This window comes from Sander vitreus, chromosome 5 (assembly GCF_031162955.1).
Source record: "Sander vitreus isolate 19-12246 chromosome 5, sanVit1, whole genome shotgun sequence".
NCBI classification, from domain to species: Eukaryota; Metazoa; Chordata; class Actinopteri; order Perciformes; family Percidae; genus Sander; species Sander vitreus.
In genome coordinates this window covers 12,734,299-12,751,546 of record NC_135859.1, presented here as the reverse complement: position 1 = coordinate 12,751,546, position 17,248 = coordinate 12,734,299, and the positions used below count along the sequence as shown (strand labels likewise).

At 41.3% G+C, this 17,248-nt stretch overlaps 1 protein-coding gene across 1 annotated transcript; it reads left to right on the top strand.

The window, feature by feature from the left end:
- Nucleotides 1–6,201: 6,201 nt before the first annotated feature.
- tti2 (TELO2 interacting protein 2) lies at nucleotides 6,202–15,801 on the top strand. The gene is made up of 10 exons (XM_078250426.1): nucleotides 6,202–6,330; nucleotides 8,568–9,045; nucleotides 9,919–10,115; nucleotides 10,215–10,272; nucleotides 13,227–13,355; nucleotides 13,835–13,927; nucleotides 14,260–14,453; nucleotides 14,552–14,695; nucleotides 15,033–15,192; nucleotides 15,325–15,801. Exons 2-10 carry the CDS (start codon nucleotides 8,569–8,571, stop codon nucleotides 15,409–15,411), a joined length of 1,539 nt encoding a protein of 512 aa, XP_078106552.1. The 5' UTR covers nucleotides 6,202–6,330; nucleotide 8,568; the 3' UTR covers nucleotides 15,412–15,801.
- Nucleotides 15,802–17,248: the final 1,447 nt, after the last annotated feature.

Sequence of the window (17,248 nt, the reverse complement as noted above, 5' to 3'; positions counted from 1 at the left end):
ACCTAGACAACACCTGTTCATCTGTGCGTGTGTGCGTGCATGCGTGTGTGTGTGTGTTTGCCTCTGTGCTCACAAGGACTCAGTGTTGATCACACACAAAACTGACGAGTGTTAGATCGATAGAAGCATACGGGTGGAAATCAGCTTGTGTGTGTGTGTGTGTGTGTGTGTGTGTGTGTGTGTGTGTGTGTGTGTGTGTGTGTGTGCGGGCGCGCGCACGTGTGTGTGTTTGTTTGTTCACATGCTTCTTATCTGCTTTTTAATTTCCTGGCGGCTCGTCAGAGAAAATGACGACAGGAATGACAGAAGCTCTGCCAGATGGAAAAGTAAACAGGAAGTGGATGAAAAGCTTACAGAGACTACATTTGTCTTTTATAAAGAATAATTTCACAGGAACCACAAACACTGATATTATTAGCATTAGCTCTGATGCAAGCAGTCAGAATACAATAAAAAGCTTGTTACTTCCACAGGATGAATCATCTTGCTGACTTTTGTTCTTCCAGGGTCAGTTTGTATTCATGTTTTTATATATATATATATATATAAACATGAATATATCACCTAAAGGATTATTAGGAACACCTGTTAAATTTCACGTTAATGAAATTATCTAATCAAACAATCACATGGCATCTGCTTCAATGCATTTAGGGGTGTCGTCCAGGTCTAGACAATCTCCTGAACTCCAAACTGAATGTCAGAACGGGAAAGAAAGGTGATCTAAAGAACTTTGAGCGTGGCATGGTTGTTGGTGCCAGACGGGCTGGTCTGAGTATTTCACAATCTGCTCAGTTACTGGGATTTTCACACACAACCATTTCTAGGGTTTACAAAGAATGGTCTGAAAAAGGAAAAACATCCAGTATGCTGCAGTTCTGGGGGGTGAAAATGCCTTGTTGATGCTAGAGGTCAGATGAGAATGGAGAATGAGAACTGATTCAAGCTGATAGAAGATCAACTTTGACTCAAATAACCACTCGTTACAACCGAGGTATGCAGCAAAGCATTTGTGAAGCCACAACACACACAACCTTGAGGCGGATGGGCTACACCAGCAGAAGACCCCACCGGGTACCCCTCATCTCCACTAAAAATAGGAAAATGAGGCTACAATTTGCACGAGCTCACCAAAATTGGACAGTTGAAGACTGGAAAATTGGTGCCTGGTCTGATGAGTCTCAATTTCTGTTGAGACATTCAGATGGTAGAGTCAGAATTTGGCATAAACAGAATGAGAACATGGATCCATCATGCCTTGTTACCACTGTGCAGGCTGGTGGTGGTGGTGGTGGTGTAATGGTGTGGAAATCCCTTTTGCCTTCAGAACTGCCTTAATTCTTTGTGTCATTGATTCAACAACGTGCTGGAAGCGTTCTTTAGAAATGTTGGCCCATATTGATAAGATAGGGTCAAACACGGTATTAGTATGGTGTTCCTAATAATCCTTTAGGTGAGTGTATATATGTATGTATATATATATACAGTTGTGTTCAGAATAATAGCAGTGTGTTTAAAAAAGTGAATAATGCTCAAAATCCTTAGAATAGCTTTTAATTCCATAATATCAATGCATTGGGAACACTGCACATTCAATTCCAAATCAAAACATGACCAAAATTGATCAAGTTTGTGTTATACCTTTACAGAAAGTGAAGAAAATTAGGCTGTATTTTTCTTTACAAACAAACATTTACTGTACAAACTGAAAAATGTCTCAAGGGTTTGCTTTACTTTGAACCACTGCACTAATATTTAGTTGCATAACCATTATTTCTGAGAACTGCTTCACATCTGTGTTGCATGGAGTCGACCAACTTCTGGCACCTGTGAACAGGTATTCCAGCCCAGGACGATTGAACAAGATTCCACAATTCCTCTGCATTACTGGGTTTTGCCTCAGAAACAGCATTATTGATGTCACCCCAGAAGTTTTCTATGGGATTGAGGTCTGGGGATTGGTCTGGCCACTCCATAACATCAATCTTGTTCATCTGGAACCAAGACTTTGCTCGCTTACTGGTGTGTTTTGGGTCATTGTCTTGTTGAAAGACCCATTTCAAAGGCATTTCCTCTTCAGCATAAGGAAACATGACCTCTTCAAGTATTTTGATGTATTGAAACTGATCCATGATCCCTGGTATGCGATAAAAACACCACAGTATGAGAATAATCCCCATAATGATTTTTGCACCACCATGCTTTACTATCTTGACAGTGTACTCTGGCTTGAATTCAGTGCATGGGGGTCGTCGGACAAACTGTCTGCGGCCCCTAGACCCAAAAAGAACAATTTTGCTCTCATCATTCCCCAGAATGTTGTGACATTTCTCCTTTGGCCAGTCAATGTGTCCTTTTTCAACCTATTCAGTACATGTCTTTTTTTCAGCAATGGGACTTTGCGGGGCTTCTAGCTGATATCTTTGCTTCATATAGCCTTCTTCTGATTGTAACAGTACTCACAGGTAACTTTAAGTCTTCTTTGAAGACATTCATTGGTTGAGCCTTTGCCATTTTGGCTATTCTACGATCCATTCGAATGGTAGTTGACCGTTTTTTCCCACATCGTTCAGGCTTTGGATGCCATTTCAAGGCATTTGAAATCATTTTGGCTGAGCAGCCTATCATTTTCTGCACTTCTTTATATGTTTTCCCCTCTCCAATCAACTTTTTAATCAAAGTCCACTGTTCCTCAGAGCAATGTCTGGAACGACCCATTTTGCTGAGTATTTCAGTGTGAAATGCACTATAACCAGCATGCACAACATTTGCTTCCTTCCTTCCTTAAATATGGGCCATACTTTTTCTTGTTTCTTCACAGAATCAATCACCTCACTAATTGAACACAACACTGCTATTATTTTGAACATGCTTCTTTCAATTACAGATTCAATTACACAGAATGAGCAGCATGCATGTCATGACTGTTGGGTCTGTTGGTTTTCTATGACTCTACAACACTTACTAGTAAAGTATTTGCCATGTAGAAATATCACTTCTACCAAAATATTTGATTTATGAGGTTAGTGATGTTGGACTGCTCTTATTTTGAACACAAATGTACATATATATATATTTATAACATCCTCTGACAGCAGATCACAGCAGCTTCAAAACATTTCCTCCTGCTTTGAAATATGAATAAACGCAGCTTATCTGTGTGTGTGTGTGTGTGTGTGTGTGTGTGTGTGTGTGTGTGTGTGTGTGTGTGTGTGGTGTCATCAAAGGTTGTGTTTCCGCTCTGATGTGGTCGTGTCTGTGTAAACAGATGAGAAAACACTTCAGTCCTTAACTCTGAATCTCTGATGCTGATTTATGGTAAACAAGAGAAATAAATCAGTTTTTAAATGTGTTTTAATCTGCCACTAATGTCACCACAAACACCACTACAGTCTGTCTGATGTTTGTTGGTCACATTTACTCTCTTTGATATCAGATTCTCTGATCTCTCCAGCATGTCTGAGCATGTTGTTTATGAGCTCCGCGCTGTGTTCAAGCCTCTACACCAGAGGTTGTCAATGTTTTTTCCAGCCAAGGACCCCTTACAAGCTAGAGAATATACAGGGGACCCCCTCATGTACGTCCCTTGGAATAATTTGACGTAGCCTATTTTTTACACTTCTAGTCTTAGTTATGTGAAAGAACAACACAAGAGAAATGTATTAGAAATATATTAGACAGGTATTGAACACATTTGCAGTTTTTAAGATTTATAGATTAGATTAAAAGGTAATCTATTAGAAATGTATACATTCAAATATTATTAGTTGAACTAGGAAGCCTTCTGTAAAAAAATGATATCATGATAAGTTAAATGAATGAATCTGAAAACATTTCACAGACCCCCTGGCAGAGTGCCACAGACTCCTGGGAGTCCCCAGACCCCATTTCTTCTTTAACCCTTCTTTTAAACTCTTCTTTCTTTATTATACACAAATGAGGACATAAAATATGTTATAGTTTACATTCACAAAATTGTTTTGTCTCTCTAGCGACACAAAGAACCCCCAAATGTTCGTCATTGCAAAACAATCAAGGTCCACTTACTGCAGATTTTAAGCTTTCAACCAGATCACGCAACTTACCTTTGGATTGGTTTGTCAAACAATTATTTCCAAGTTGAAGTATTAACTTCTAACTCCCTGTTACAGTCTTGATATGACCTCCTCAGTATAATTGTAATTATTGTATTATTTTTTACTTCTCTTTTGTTTCTTTTATGTATATTTTTCACATTTATCTTTTATTCTACCTTTTAAACTTCTTAGTATTCATATTTTCTGTTACTTTCTATGTCACTACATTTACTTGACAACATTAGTTACTTTACATATTATTAAAACAAAATATAGTAAATAAATGATGATGTATTATGACCAGCAATATATAAAGTAATCAAAATGAGCTCCACCTGGCTTTATCAGCTGCAACATTAAAGTGATGAACAAATGAATGCATCAATAATTTTTTGTACTTTTGGTACATTTTTGGCTTTTTCATTTTAAATTGCATATGGCATACATTGGCAAGGCTGTGAGTTTTTTAAGTTGAACCTCAGCTATAATAGGTAATAATACACTTTTTAGCCAATGTAACAACTCAGACCATTTATGACAAAAATGGTCCATTAAAGCCACCATTTTTGATCCAACAGCCATTGCAGCATAAAATCATGCACTCTACTATCCACCAGATTGAGACATTTTTTCATTTTTGAGGCATGCTATTTTCCTGTCACCAGGATGAAGGCGCCCTCTTGTGTCGTGCATCAGTTTTCACATTTGACTTGTTAACCTGCTGTGACGTTCACTGCAGGAAGACATGTTAAAACTTCATCAGTAAAGAGACATTTATCACACTGTGTCGTTTTGTCCACAGGAGTCACACCCTGTAACACTGATGCTGTAATCAGGTCCTATGGGAAAGATGGGAGAGAGGAGTTTTCAGCTCTCAGGTTGTAAATAGTATTTGGGAATGTGAGATTTGAGGCTTTGGGAATGGGAATACTTGTAACCAAATAATCCACTACACAATATGTGTTATCTTGTGTGTGTCAGGACTTTTAAGTCTGTGTAATAAATCATATTAATTGACTCAGTGCAGAGAAAAAGTGTTGGTTGTAAAAAGCAACAAGTGATACAAAACTCTACTCATTTCTCTGTGACAAAGCTGTTTTAGTGAGGAAGGTTGAAAGGACATAGACTGACTGACTCCTAACATGAACAATGTACTTTGTGGTGTTTTAAGAATAGAACTGCCTCAGTTATACTCTCATTTTAGTTTTTGCATTTTGTATTTTTTACAGCTTTGTATGATACCCTGGAATTAAGACAAGAAGACAATACTTTGTTCATGTTTGTTTATTCATCACGTAAGGCTTGATTTTGTTCACACATCCCATCAGTAAAGTCTGCTCAAAGATTTCACGTACAGATTCACTTCATCCATTCAATCAGTTTGTCTGACCAGAATCTCATTTTATGTCAAAGAGAATAATTCACAATCTACTTATTGATTATGATCAGAAAAATAGTTCTTTACAAATGTACACAAAGAGAACAAAGTATGTAGGATAAAGGAGGTCTGGTGCTTTCTCTCTTCAGACCCATGCTAGTGTGGAAGAGAAACAACAGCATAAAAAAAAAAAGACTCATCAAACATTTAGAGCACAGAGACGTTTTCATTTTCAGCTTAGGTTAACAAAAATAATCATGAGCATTGATAGCGTCCGTGGCTAAACAGAAACAGGAAGGACGGCCACCTAAAGAAACATTTACACCACATATCTTCAACAGGGGGTCCGGGAATTGAATTGATCAGCAAAAAAGCAGTAATCAGAATTTGTAGTTAAAGAGCAAAATATTCCATTTCAACTTTCATTCAATATATTCAGACATTCATTCAATATATTCGGACTTTCATTCAATATATTCGGACTTTCATTCAATATATTCGGACTTTCATTCAATATTTTCAAGGTTCATTCGAAATATTCAGACTTTACATAACAACAGTGGCATTATGTTGTAGTAAGTGTAGTAGTTTAGAAGTAATTCATTATTATATGTTTAATTATCATGGTCGCACCCTCAGCAGTAAGCAAACTTTTTGTTTGTAAAGATGTGTCGAAAACATTCCGGGGCGTCGGAATCTTTAATGCGGAGATGTACGCGGCCGGAGATATTTTTCCGAACACACTGTCCCTCCCAGTAAAACGTCCGGAGGTTTCAGTCTGCGTCCCGCGAATCAGAAAGACTATGTCAAATTAAAGAAGAATCTGTTGTTTCTCCACATCGATGGAAGAAGAACAGTATCCGCTGCTGATCTAAGGTCCGTTTTTATGACACAACATTACTCGGCTCTCTAAAGAAAAGCAAAACCAGGACACAAATAAGCAAACTGTCCAGACACCTAAAGTCTTTTACAGTTTTACAGCAAACAAAAATGATATGAAATGGTATACCAACTAAGAGTAGGCCTAGAAGCTGTAACACGTCAGGCCAAAACAACAAACAAAAACCCTACCACCTAGAAAGAAATAGAAACTGAACTAACTTTACAGACTCAAACAAAAAAAACACAATACTAACTGAGAGTCGGTTTGTGAATTTAAATCTGTGTGAGCAATGTAACTTAGTCATTGCCAGTTGAGGGCTTTGTACCCTAGTATTAGGAAGAAGGCCTTAAATCAAATCCTAAAGTTACAGGACGCTACCGCAGAGCAGCTCAACCTAGACCGATGGGTTCTCTCCTCTTGCTTCTGAGCTGCAGAGTTTTCAATTAACAGAAGTCTGGCAGTGGCCAGTAAAAAAAGTGCATTACAGTTCAGCATCTTTCGGATTTAGAAATCGTCGTACTTTAGCTGTTAAATTACCTCCTAGTAGGGGTGCAAGATATATCGACCCCATATCATTATCGCAATATCACGTTGCGCAATATTTTATCTAGGGGTGCAAGATATATCGACTCAATATCGTTATCGCAATATATCAAAAGTGTCGCAATAAGTATATATAACTGTGGCTGTGTGGCTTTTGATTTAAAGCCATATAGCTATAATGATCATGTTTCATTGGCCAGTTATCGTGCCACTTGCACATGTTAGTACACGTCAGCGCACGGGTCCACTACGTTACAAACCCTATGGAGCATACCATGCGTGTCCATATTTCGACAGAGTGACAGTGTAAGTGAAGAAATAGATAGAGACAACAAAATGGAACGAATCAGAGAAGTGAAAGAAAAGTTGTGACCTGTTCTCTTTATTTATTTATTTATTTATTTTATACTGTCCAACCAGTAAAACATGTCCTGTTCTGTAGACATGGTCCTTATTTATTTATTTATTCATGTTGTACCAGTCCAATATGACATATGTCAGTTGAAATAAACCTTGCGTTGTAAGAAAACTTGTTTAATTTGTTATGAATCTATTTTGATGCGTTTTCCAGTAACTTTTGTAATTTTACATATGTTTAAAAATATCAAAATTAATATCGATATCGCAATATTCATAATCAATATTGAAATATTCATAATCGATATTGCAATATCACATGTTGTCAATATCGTGCAACCCTATCACCTAGTCAAATTTTAGTTTTGCTTTCGTTCAACTATAAAGTGCCCATATTATGCTCATTTTCAGGTTCATAATTGTATTTAGAAGTTATATCAGAATAGGTTTACATGGTTTCATTTTTTTTTTATCACGTTTCTACGCTAGCAGCTAGGCGAGCATTATAACGTGTGTTACAAAGTGACGCACGTTTGTCACGGAAGTAAAGGCTGGACTACAATAGAGCTGTTTGGAGCAGTTTGTGAACAGTGTTTTCTGTTGGAGATAAGTCCCTTTGGGGTGGACTTTGGGCTTTTTCACTTTGTAAACCTATAACATGCACAAAAAGATATATAACACAATAAAGGAAAGGGAAAAAGCCAAAAAGCATAATATGAGCACTTTAAGAAATAATTACTCATCCATTTATTTATTGCCAAAAGATAGATAGTAGGCCTAATGGAGTTTATAGCTGCAGCATGATTTGGTTCAGCAGAGATACAGTTGCTTGTCATCTGCATAACTATTGAAACACACAATTAAAATGACTTGACTTAATTTTGTGTCTTAGCAGGAAATGTTCACGTTACCGGCTACATTTTCTGCACAGCAAAGTTAAATGATATTGTAGAAAAACTGCCTTTTATTTGAATAAGCGTTTAATTGTTTTCTCATTTCTTTTGACCTTATTTTTTATTATTTTAATTATTTATCTGAAGGGCCAAGAAGATATGACATCCCAACATGACAATTAAATATTTTTATTATGATTTCTGGATGTGCGCTGTGATCATTTGGCTCCAATTGAAAATGACAACAATAATTAAAATGTTTGAATGCCAAGAATTAGATCATTCTGATGATTAATTGCAAGTATTTCTTCTGTTTAATTTTTTCCTCCATCATCACATTCACCATTCCTTCTCTCTTCCTTCTTCCCTTCCTCCTCTCTTCCTCCCTACGCCCTCCTCTTTTCTTCCCTCCTTCCTCCTTTCTTTCTTCCCTTCAGTATGGAGATCTCATCTTTACTTCATGACCTTCATCTATCATCCTCGTCCTCTGAGAAGCCCCTCCCCTCTCCCTCCCTTCCTCCAATCACAGAGCTCCTGTCTCGGCTGCAGGAGAAGCTGATTGGAGCGTCTGCTGACTGTGAAAAAAGCTCTTTGATTGGTCGTGTGGAAAGGCTCTTCCAAACAGCAGATCCCCATTGGCTGTTCCCAGCCAATCAGGATAATGAGTGGGCAGAGCTTCAGGATGCGTACGGCTCTCTGGTCAACGTTCTGATTGGCTGTGCAGCTCTGCCGCTCTGTGAGGGCGACTGTGACTCTCTGCCGGCTGCAGCCTATCAGAGCGTCCCTAGCAGAGCTGGACCTGTATGCTCCACCCTCACAGCGCTGCTGGGAACTTTGGGAAACAGAGGCCATCAGACTAGTCTGCTGCTTGCTGTAGCTCCAGCTGTGGCTGTGTTCGCTGTCACTCATTTCCAGGTGAGTCTGGACAAAAAAATCTTAACCAAGTCTGAATGAGACTTTATTGGTTTCATTTTCATACAAGTTTAAAAATCAACTAACTCTTGTTTGAGTCAACATCAGGTTATTGAGGTTTATTTAATTTATTTTAAACAGTCTGTACTGTTACCTGACAACAGATACAGAAGGTTGACAAAAAGAGAGAAATCAAATATTAGCAGTTAATTATTAGAGTGATCGATTTCTTATGTGTCGCCTCTTAATAGTTTTCTTTTAAGTAGATACCACAAGATGTCTTCAAAAAACAAATAAAAGATTTAAAAAAATGATCATGGCACACACCCAGAAATCATACAAAAAATAGGACATTTTAATAGGACTATTATTATTATTGCATGTCTTTTTAACCCTTTAAATAAATAGATCAAATAAAATTAAGATCAAATACATCAGAAGAAGGGAAGTTTACTGTGTTGCTACTCCAGCAAGTTTCTTGACTTATTTGATTTTAATTCTGTGTGGAAATGAATGGAAACTATCTTCCAAACATTCGTTGGAAGGTAGAAAAAAAGATAAGTAAAACACACAAACATGAAAAATCACATTTCCACATTAAAATGTTGACTAAAAATGACTCGAGTTATGTTATATATTTTGTTGAGTTGTTTACTTACATTATCCCAACTTGTTCGAACATAGTTAAAAACCCAGAGTAATCTGTCATTTTATTAAAGGTAATGGTCTGTTACATTTATTTAAATTTCACATTTGAATTTGGTGATGAACCAATCTTCTATTCAGGGGGTTCTTCAGACACACAAAAACACGTAAAATAACAGACCATAACAAAAGGTTATTTATTTTAAATTTTTCAATCTGTTTCTGTATCAGGATCAGGCATGGACCAGTTGCTCCTCCAGAGCAGCGGCTCAGAGCCTGCAGGTGGCGCTGCTGAGGGCGGGGGGCTGGAGGGACTCCCCCCACCTCCTGATGGGGGACAGGAGTCAGGAGGAGGAGGAGGAAGAGGGAGGGAAGAACAGAGGAATTCTGGGAGGAATCCTGGACGTCCTGCAGCATCAACTGACCAAGTGAGAATCAGTTTCTCAAGATTATGGTTTGGTTTTGTTTACAGGAAGTTGGAACTAACTGTGTGTGTATGTGTGTGTGTGTGTGTGTGTTTTTTGCAGGGACTCGTGGCAGCGCTGTGAAGCAGTGAAGTTGGTGTTTGCGTGGACGCTCCTGCAGGTCTGTTTGACCTTTGACTTTTATTTAGTGATGAGGTCATCAAAGAAGTTATAAAACGAACAGCAGTCCGTGAAACTACATGTGGAGATATTAATCATTTTAACTTTATTAGTTAATCTCTCAAAAACGATTTCTCTTTAAGAAAACAGCTCCAGACTTAGCAGCTTCAGTCCTGTGTTAGTGTCATACAGGATGCGTTCAGGTGCAGTACTGAATGTCACCGTTGTTTTGACAGATCAGTCACAAACACACAATCATTGTAGTAGGGCTGAACGATTTGGAAAAAAAATTGTAGTTGCGATTTTTCTGCCAGATGTTGCGATTACGATTCGATTTGCAATTTTTTTAGCTACATATTGCACCTTCTACGATTATGTTGAATAAAGAAATAAAAAAGAAAATGAAAAATCCACTGTTTTCTTTAAACTATCTGTGATATGTAACATTATTCCAGCATGTACGTATCTTATGAAAAAAACAGTAAATATAATAATGAAGAGGAACAAAAAATGTTAAAATAAATGTTACACCAAACATTCAACTAAATAATTCACATTTGTCTGATGGCGGTCTTCACAATTAGCTAATCACATTCTTTCAAATGGCGATTTTGATTAGAAAACGATTAATCATTCAGCCCTACACTGTAGTTACTGTAAAATGGAAGGAAACAGACTTGAAGCCTAAATAATCTCTTCAGGCATTGCACAAGATGATTACACTGTAACACTTAGATATTAAGATATTACATTAAATATATCCATCCATCCATCCATCTTCATCCGCTTATCCGGGGTCGGGTCGCGGGGGTAGCAGCTCCAGCAGGGGACCCCAAACTTCCCTTTCCCGGGCCACATTAACCAGCTCCGACTGGGGGATCCCGAGGCGTTCCCAGGCCAGGTTAGAGATATAATCCCTCCACCTAGTCCTGGGTCTCCCCCGAGGCCTCCTCCCAGCTGGACGTGCCTGGAACACCTCCCTAGGGAGGCGCCCAGGGGGCATCCTTACCAGATGCCCGAACCACCTCAACTGGCTCCTTTCGACGCAAAGGAGCAGCGGCTCTACTCCGAGCTCCTCACGGATAACTGAGCTTCTCACCCTATCTCTAAGGGAGACGCCAGCTACCCTCCTGAGGAAACCCATTTCGGCCGCTTGTACCCTGGATCTTGTTCTTTCGGTCATGACCCAGCCTTCATGACCATAGGTGAGGGTAGGAACAAAAACTGACCGGTAGATTGAGAGCTTTGCCTTCTGGCTCAGCTCTCTTTTCGTCACAACGGTGCGATAAATTGAATGTAATACCGCACCTGCTGTGCCGATTCTCCGACCAATCTCCCGCTCCATTGTCCCCTCACTCGCGAACAAGACCCCAAGGTACTTGAACTCCTTCACTTGGGGTAAGGACTCATTCCCTACCTGGAGAAGGCACTCCATCGGTTTCCTGCTGAGAACCATGGCCTCCGATTTAGAGGTGCTGATCCTCATCCCAGCCGCTTCACACTCGGCTGCGAACCGATCCAGTGAGTGCTGAAGGTCACAGGCCGATGATGCCATCAGGACCACATCATCTGCAAAAAGCAGCGATGAGATCCCCAGCCCACCGAACTGCAACCCCTCTCCACCCCGACTACGCCTCGATATCCTGTCCATAAATACTACAAACAGGATTGGTGACAAAGCGCAGCCCTGGCGGAGGCCAACTCTCACCTGAAACGAGTCCGACTTACTGCCGAGAACCCGGACACAGCTCTCGCTTTGGTCGTACAGAGATTGGATGGCCCTGAGAAGGGACCCCTCACCCTGTACTCCCGCAGCACCTCCCACAGTATCTCCCGGGGCACCCGGTCATACGCCTTCTCCAGATCCACAAAACACATGTAGACTGGTTGGGCATACTCCCAGGCTCCCTCCAGGATCCTTGCGAGAGTAAAGATCTGGTCCGTTGTTCCACGACCAGGACGGAATCCGCATTGTTCCTCTTCAACCTGAGATTCGACTATCGACCGAACCCTCCTTTCCAGCACCTTGGAGTAGACTTTACCGGGAGGCTGAGAAGTGTGATACCCCTGTAATTGGCACACACCCTCTGGTCCCCCTTTTTTAAAAAGGGGAACCACCACCCCCGGTCTGCCACTCCTTAGGCACCGTCCCCAGACTTCCACGCAATGTTGAAGAGGCGTGTCAACCAAGACAACCCCTCCACACCCAGAGCTTTAAGCATTTCTGGACGGATCTCATCAATTCCTGGGGCTTTGCCACTGTGGAGTTGTTTAACTACCTCAGCAACCTCCACCAGGGAAATTGATGCCAATCCCCCCTCATCCTCCAGCTCTGCCTCTACCATAGAGGGCGTATTAGTCGGATTTAGGAGTTCCTCAAAGTGCTCCTTCCACCGCCCTATTACCTCCTCAGTTGAGGTCAACAGCGTCCCATCCTTACTGTACACAGCTTGGATGGTTCCCCGCTTCCCCCTCCTGAGGTGGCGAACGGTTTTCCAGAAGTACCTTGGTGCCGACCGAAAGTCCTTCTCCATGTCTTCTCCGAACTTCTCCCACACACGCTGCTTTGCCTCTTTCACGGCAGAGGCTGCAGCCCTTCGGGCCCTTCGGTACCTTGCAACTGCCTCCGGAGTCGTCTGGGATAACATATCCCGGAAAGACTCCTTCTTCAGTCGGACGGCTTCCCTGACCACCGGTGTACACATTAAATATAGTAGACATTAAATGTGATGTCTCTGACAGTAACATTAAACTAATACTGTTTGTATCATCCAGCAAGTGTTCAGTTCATCCTTACAGAGACAGTATACTGTATGTATGTATGTGAGAGTTGCTCCAGCAGGTTAACTTTTCACCTGGCTGCACAGGTGTACTCCAGTGCCCTGTGACATCACTGATCGCTGTGTTTAATATGTGTAAACCAATTAATGTGTGTGTGTGTGTGTGTGCGCGCAGGTGACCCGCCCCTCTCTCACACCTCACCTGTCCCACCTCCTCCCCCCCTCCCTCCTCTTCAACGACCACTACAGACCAGAGAACTGCATGCTGGGAGTTCGCTGTCTGCACCACATCGTGCTCAACACGGTGAGCACGCGCACACACACACACACACACACACACAAAGGAACATTGTAAAATCAGACATATTAACAGGGATTTATCCAGTTTTGAAAACAGTGTTCTCTCTGAGATTGAGGAGTTTGCGTCCTCCAGTTAGTGTTTATGAAACAATCCTGCATCTTTTTCCATCTGAGGAGGGTCAGTGGTGGAGCAGAGAGCTGCAGCCTGGCTAGTGGTGATCAGGGAGCAGCCTGAATATACATGTGAAGGGTTGTTAAAACCCCCAAAGCTCCTCCAGCTGCAGACAGGACCAAAACATCTGGCTGTGGGTGTTGCATCTGCATCACACTTGAAACTCTTCTCATCTACTCCTGAAGAAAATTAGAGCCTGTGAATGATTTTAAACAGCTACAACACGCAAGAGCAAACACGTTTTCGACAAAACTCCAAATGTGCATGTTTTGATGATGATGATGACGATGATGATGATGATGTGTGTTCAGCCTGCTGCAGATCTGCGCCAGTTCAACAGAGCAGAAGTTATCTACCAGGCGTTATTCAAACACCTGTACACTACAGAGACTGCTGTCATACAGGTAACACACACACACACACACACACACACACACACACACACACACACACACACACACACACACACACACACACACACACAGAGTTTGGTCCGAACTACAACTTCCTGTAGACAAAACCATATCAACTTAAAACTAGATGAAACTATGTAATGACAACAATGTATTGCAAATGACCTCAGACATCTCTGATATTTTGTTCTTACTTATTAGCCAACATATATAAATAAACTTTAATGAACTGTCTGTCTGTCTGTCTGCCTGCCTGCCTGCCTGCCTGCCTGTCTTTCTGTCTTTCTGTCTTTCTGTCTGTCTGTCTGTCTGTCTGTCTGTAGTCGGTCCTGTCCTGTCTTTTGGACCTGTTGTTGGTTTTGGAGAAGCCCCCCTCCTCTCTCGCCCCCTCTTCCTCCCGCAGGAAGCCCTGCCGCCATGACGACGTGCTGCGTCTGGTCCTGAGACACATGGAGGTTGAGGACAAGGTGGCGCTGCGACGTGTCTACGCCTCCGCTCTGCCTCTGTACATAGACAGGTAGGAGCTTTTGATGCTTGCTCCTGGAGCAGCGGGCGGAGTTAGCTGTGAGTCGTAGCAGGGCTCTAAGGGTGTGTTTGGTTTGTGTGCGGGGTCAGGATGGGCGTGGCGGTGTGCAGACACCTGCGGCAGGTGGAGCGGGTGGTGCTGGGATACCTGGAGGTCAGAGATCCACCTGAAGAGACGAGCCGACTGAAGATCCTCGAGGTCCTGCAGAGAACAACCAGAGCAGCCTGGCCACGGTCAGAACGCACGCACGCACGCACGCACGCACGCACACACACACACACACACACACACACACACACACACACACACACTGATGGTTTATGTTTATTTGTTTCACACACATAAATACAAATCCCATTGAAGAAATATAAAATACATGTGAGGGTGTGGTAGAAACTGTAATGGCTTATATTTATAAAAACCACACCCCCAAGGACACCAAATGTTAACATACAAAATCACCAGTACGTGGTTTTAAATCTTTGGAGCTGAAACAGAAACTCAACTCTGACTTCTGGATGCCAAACAGAGGAACTGATACTGTTGACCGTCTCTCTGTCTGTCTCTCAGAATGGCGTGTCATGTTGCCGTGTTGCTGCGTTGCCTGTTGAAGTTGCTGGTTGCTGTGTCTTCAGACTGTCAGCTCAGTGACTCAGTGAGACAGAAGCTGATGAATGAAACGTCTGTCTGTCTCAAACTGCTGGACGGCTGCTGTCATGGAGACCTGCAGGTGTGTTTAGCTGCTGACACTCTCACCTGGATGGCTGTCAGTCTGCTGTTCAGATAAACTGTCCTCTCTGAAGACACTCACCTGTCTGTCTGTCTGTCTGTCTATCTGTCTGTCTGTCTGTTGGCCTCTCAGCCTCTCCTCCAGCAGGTCGACAGCAGTTGCTGCAGCTCTGAGGTGCTCAGTTGCCTAGCGACAGTAACTGCGACGACAGAGAGGTGATGTCGAACACCTGGATCACCTCCCTACTGAAGACGTAAAGCTATAAAAACACAAATATTGACTTTGATCAGTAAGTTTCTCAAACAGCTGGTCACTGTAGTTTTTATCAAACAGGAAATGTGTAGGGGACTATTTTCAGCAGCAGATTAAGATCTGACACACAATACGTGTAGAAAATATAGAACTGCTGCTGCTCTTGTTTCAGGTAACTATTGTATATTATGGGCTGGAATGTGTAAAAGTAACATTTCTTAATGTTGTTACCATGACAGCCGTGTGTTTTTTTTCTTTGTGCAAATCAAACAAAAGAGATAAACAGTTTATATTCAGCCTTGTCCATTTTATCACCTGTATCATTTGGTATTATTATATACTATGTACTTTCTCTCACTCTGCCTGTATTACTGTTATAATTATTATTTGTGCCGTTAGACATGTAAGAACATGAAACTCCTTACAGGAAACCATTTCTGTAAGAGTTAAACGTTCGGTTAAGGAATTCAGATCTTTGATGGATGAATCTGACGTTGGTGTGAAGACGTGGCTCCTCCAGTGACGTCAACAGGAAGTTCCTTTCTTTCGCCCTTTCAGTGATGTGTAGTAGTGACACAGTTAACAACTGAGTGGTCCGGTATTCATCCATTCATTTCTAGTTCTTCTGAAGAAAAACCCCAAAATCTGTGACGAGGTCAGTAGCTTTGATTATTCACTGATCGTTTGGTTTGTGTTCTGCAGCCTGGTGCTCAGCTCTCATTTCCTAATAAAGTCAAACCGTTGCAGTAAAAGGGGAGCCACTACAGGTAAATAGAATAACATTTTTGGGCATTTCTGCCTTTATTAGATAGGAACGCTGAGATATGAAAGGGAAGAGCGAGAGAGAGGGGGGGGAAGACATGCAGGAAAACCGTCACAGGTCGGACTCTAACCCTGGACCTTCTGCATCGAGGAGTAAACCTCTGCATATGTGCGCCCGCTCTACCAACTGAGCTAACCAGCCACAATAGTGTAACAATCGTAACTAATAATCACCGTGAATCTTCCCCAGCTGACAACTCACAAGTTTTCTGAAATGTTATGTTATATATTATTTATTATGTTCAATATGCAAATGAGGCATTATCTAAAACGTTTGAATTTAGGAGAAGTCTACAGACAATTTTTTTTTAACCAATTTTAATTTTCTTTAGTACATTTCATTAAACTTAAAACTTTTTTTAACTTCCAAATATTCTTGTTTTATTTTGGTTGACTTCTAGTTTCCCCATGATGCAATTTGATAGCATCTTTCTGCTCCTTCTCTACTTCATCCATGAGGTGGGTCATTTCAAACACTGTCATCTCATTAATGGGGCTCTCTAGAGATGTGGTATTTCTCACCCATAAAGTTGAGGGACTCACAAGAGACAGATAAAAAAAAAACAGAGTGGTGAAAACTGCTGTAGCAGAGCCGACCTGATTTTTAGCCCCTAGTATGGGTCACGCTCAATGTCACATCATTACTAGCCAAGTCCGATTCTCTGCACCTCGGTTGTCTTCTCCTCAGTCCTCATGAATTCTTCACATCTTTCCTTGACTTCATGATGTTTTCCATCCAGATCAAGGAAAAGACAGAGGACATCATTTTTTTTTTGACTATTCCACCGCAGCCCAGGTCTCCAGTTAGTTTTTTTATTTATTTTGCAGTTTATCAAAATCAGTCATAGGGAGGACTAATATTAGGCCTCCCCATGACTTATTTTGATACAGTATGTATTGATGGGCTGCCCTTGTAAATATGATTTACCAAAGTATTTAGTCTGCTGTGGTTGTGTAGCCTATTATATGCAAACACGGTATA

What these genes read in the sequence shown, in the direction of transcription:
- tti2 (XM_078250426.1), top strand. Translation starts at nt 8,569, where the DNA reads ATGGAGATCTCATCTTTACTTCATGACCTTCATCTATCATCCTCGTCC. An exon ending in CAGAGACTGCTGTCATACAG is followed by an intron (nt 13,928 to 14,259) that starts GTAACACACACA and finishes GTCTGTCTGTAG; the next exon opens with TCGGTCCTGTCCTGTCTTTT. An exon ending in GCTGTCATGGAGACCTGCAG is followed by an intron (nt 15,193 to 15,324) that starts GTGTGTTTAGCT and finishes TTGGCCTCTCAG; the next exon opens with CCTCTCCTCCAGCAGGTCGA.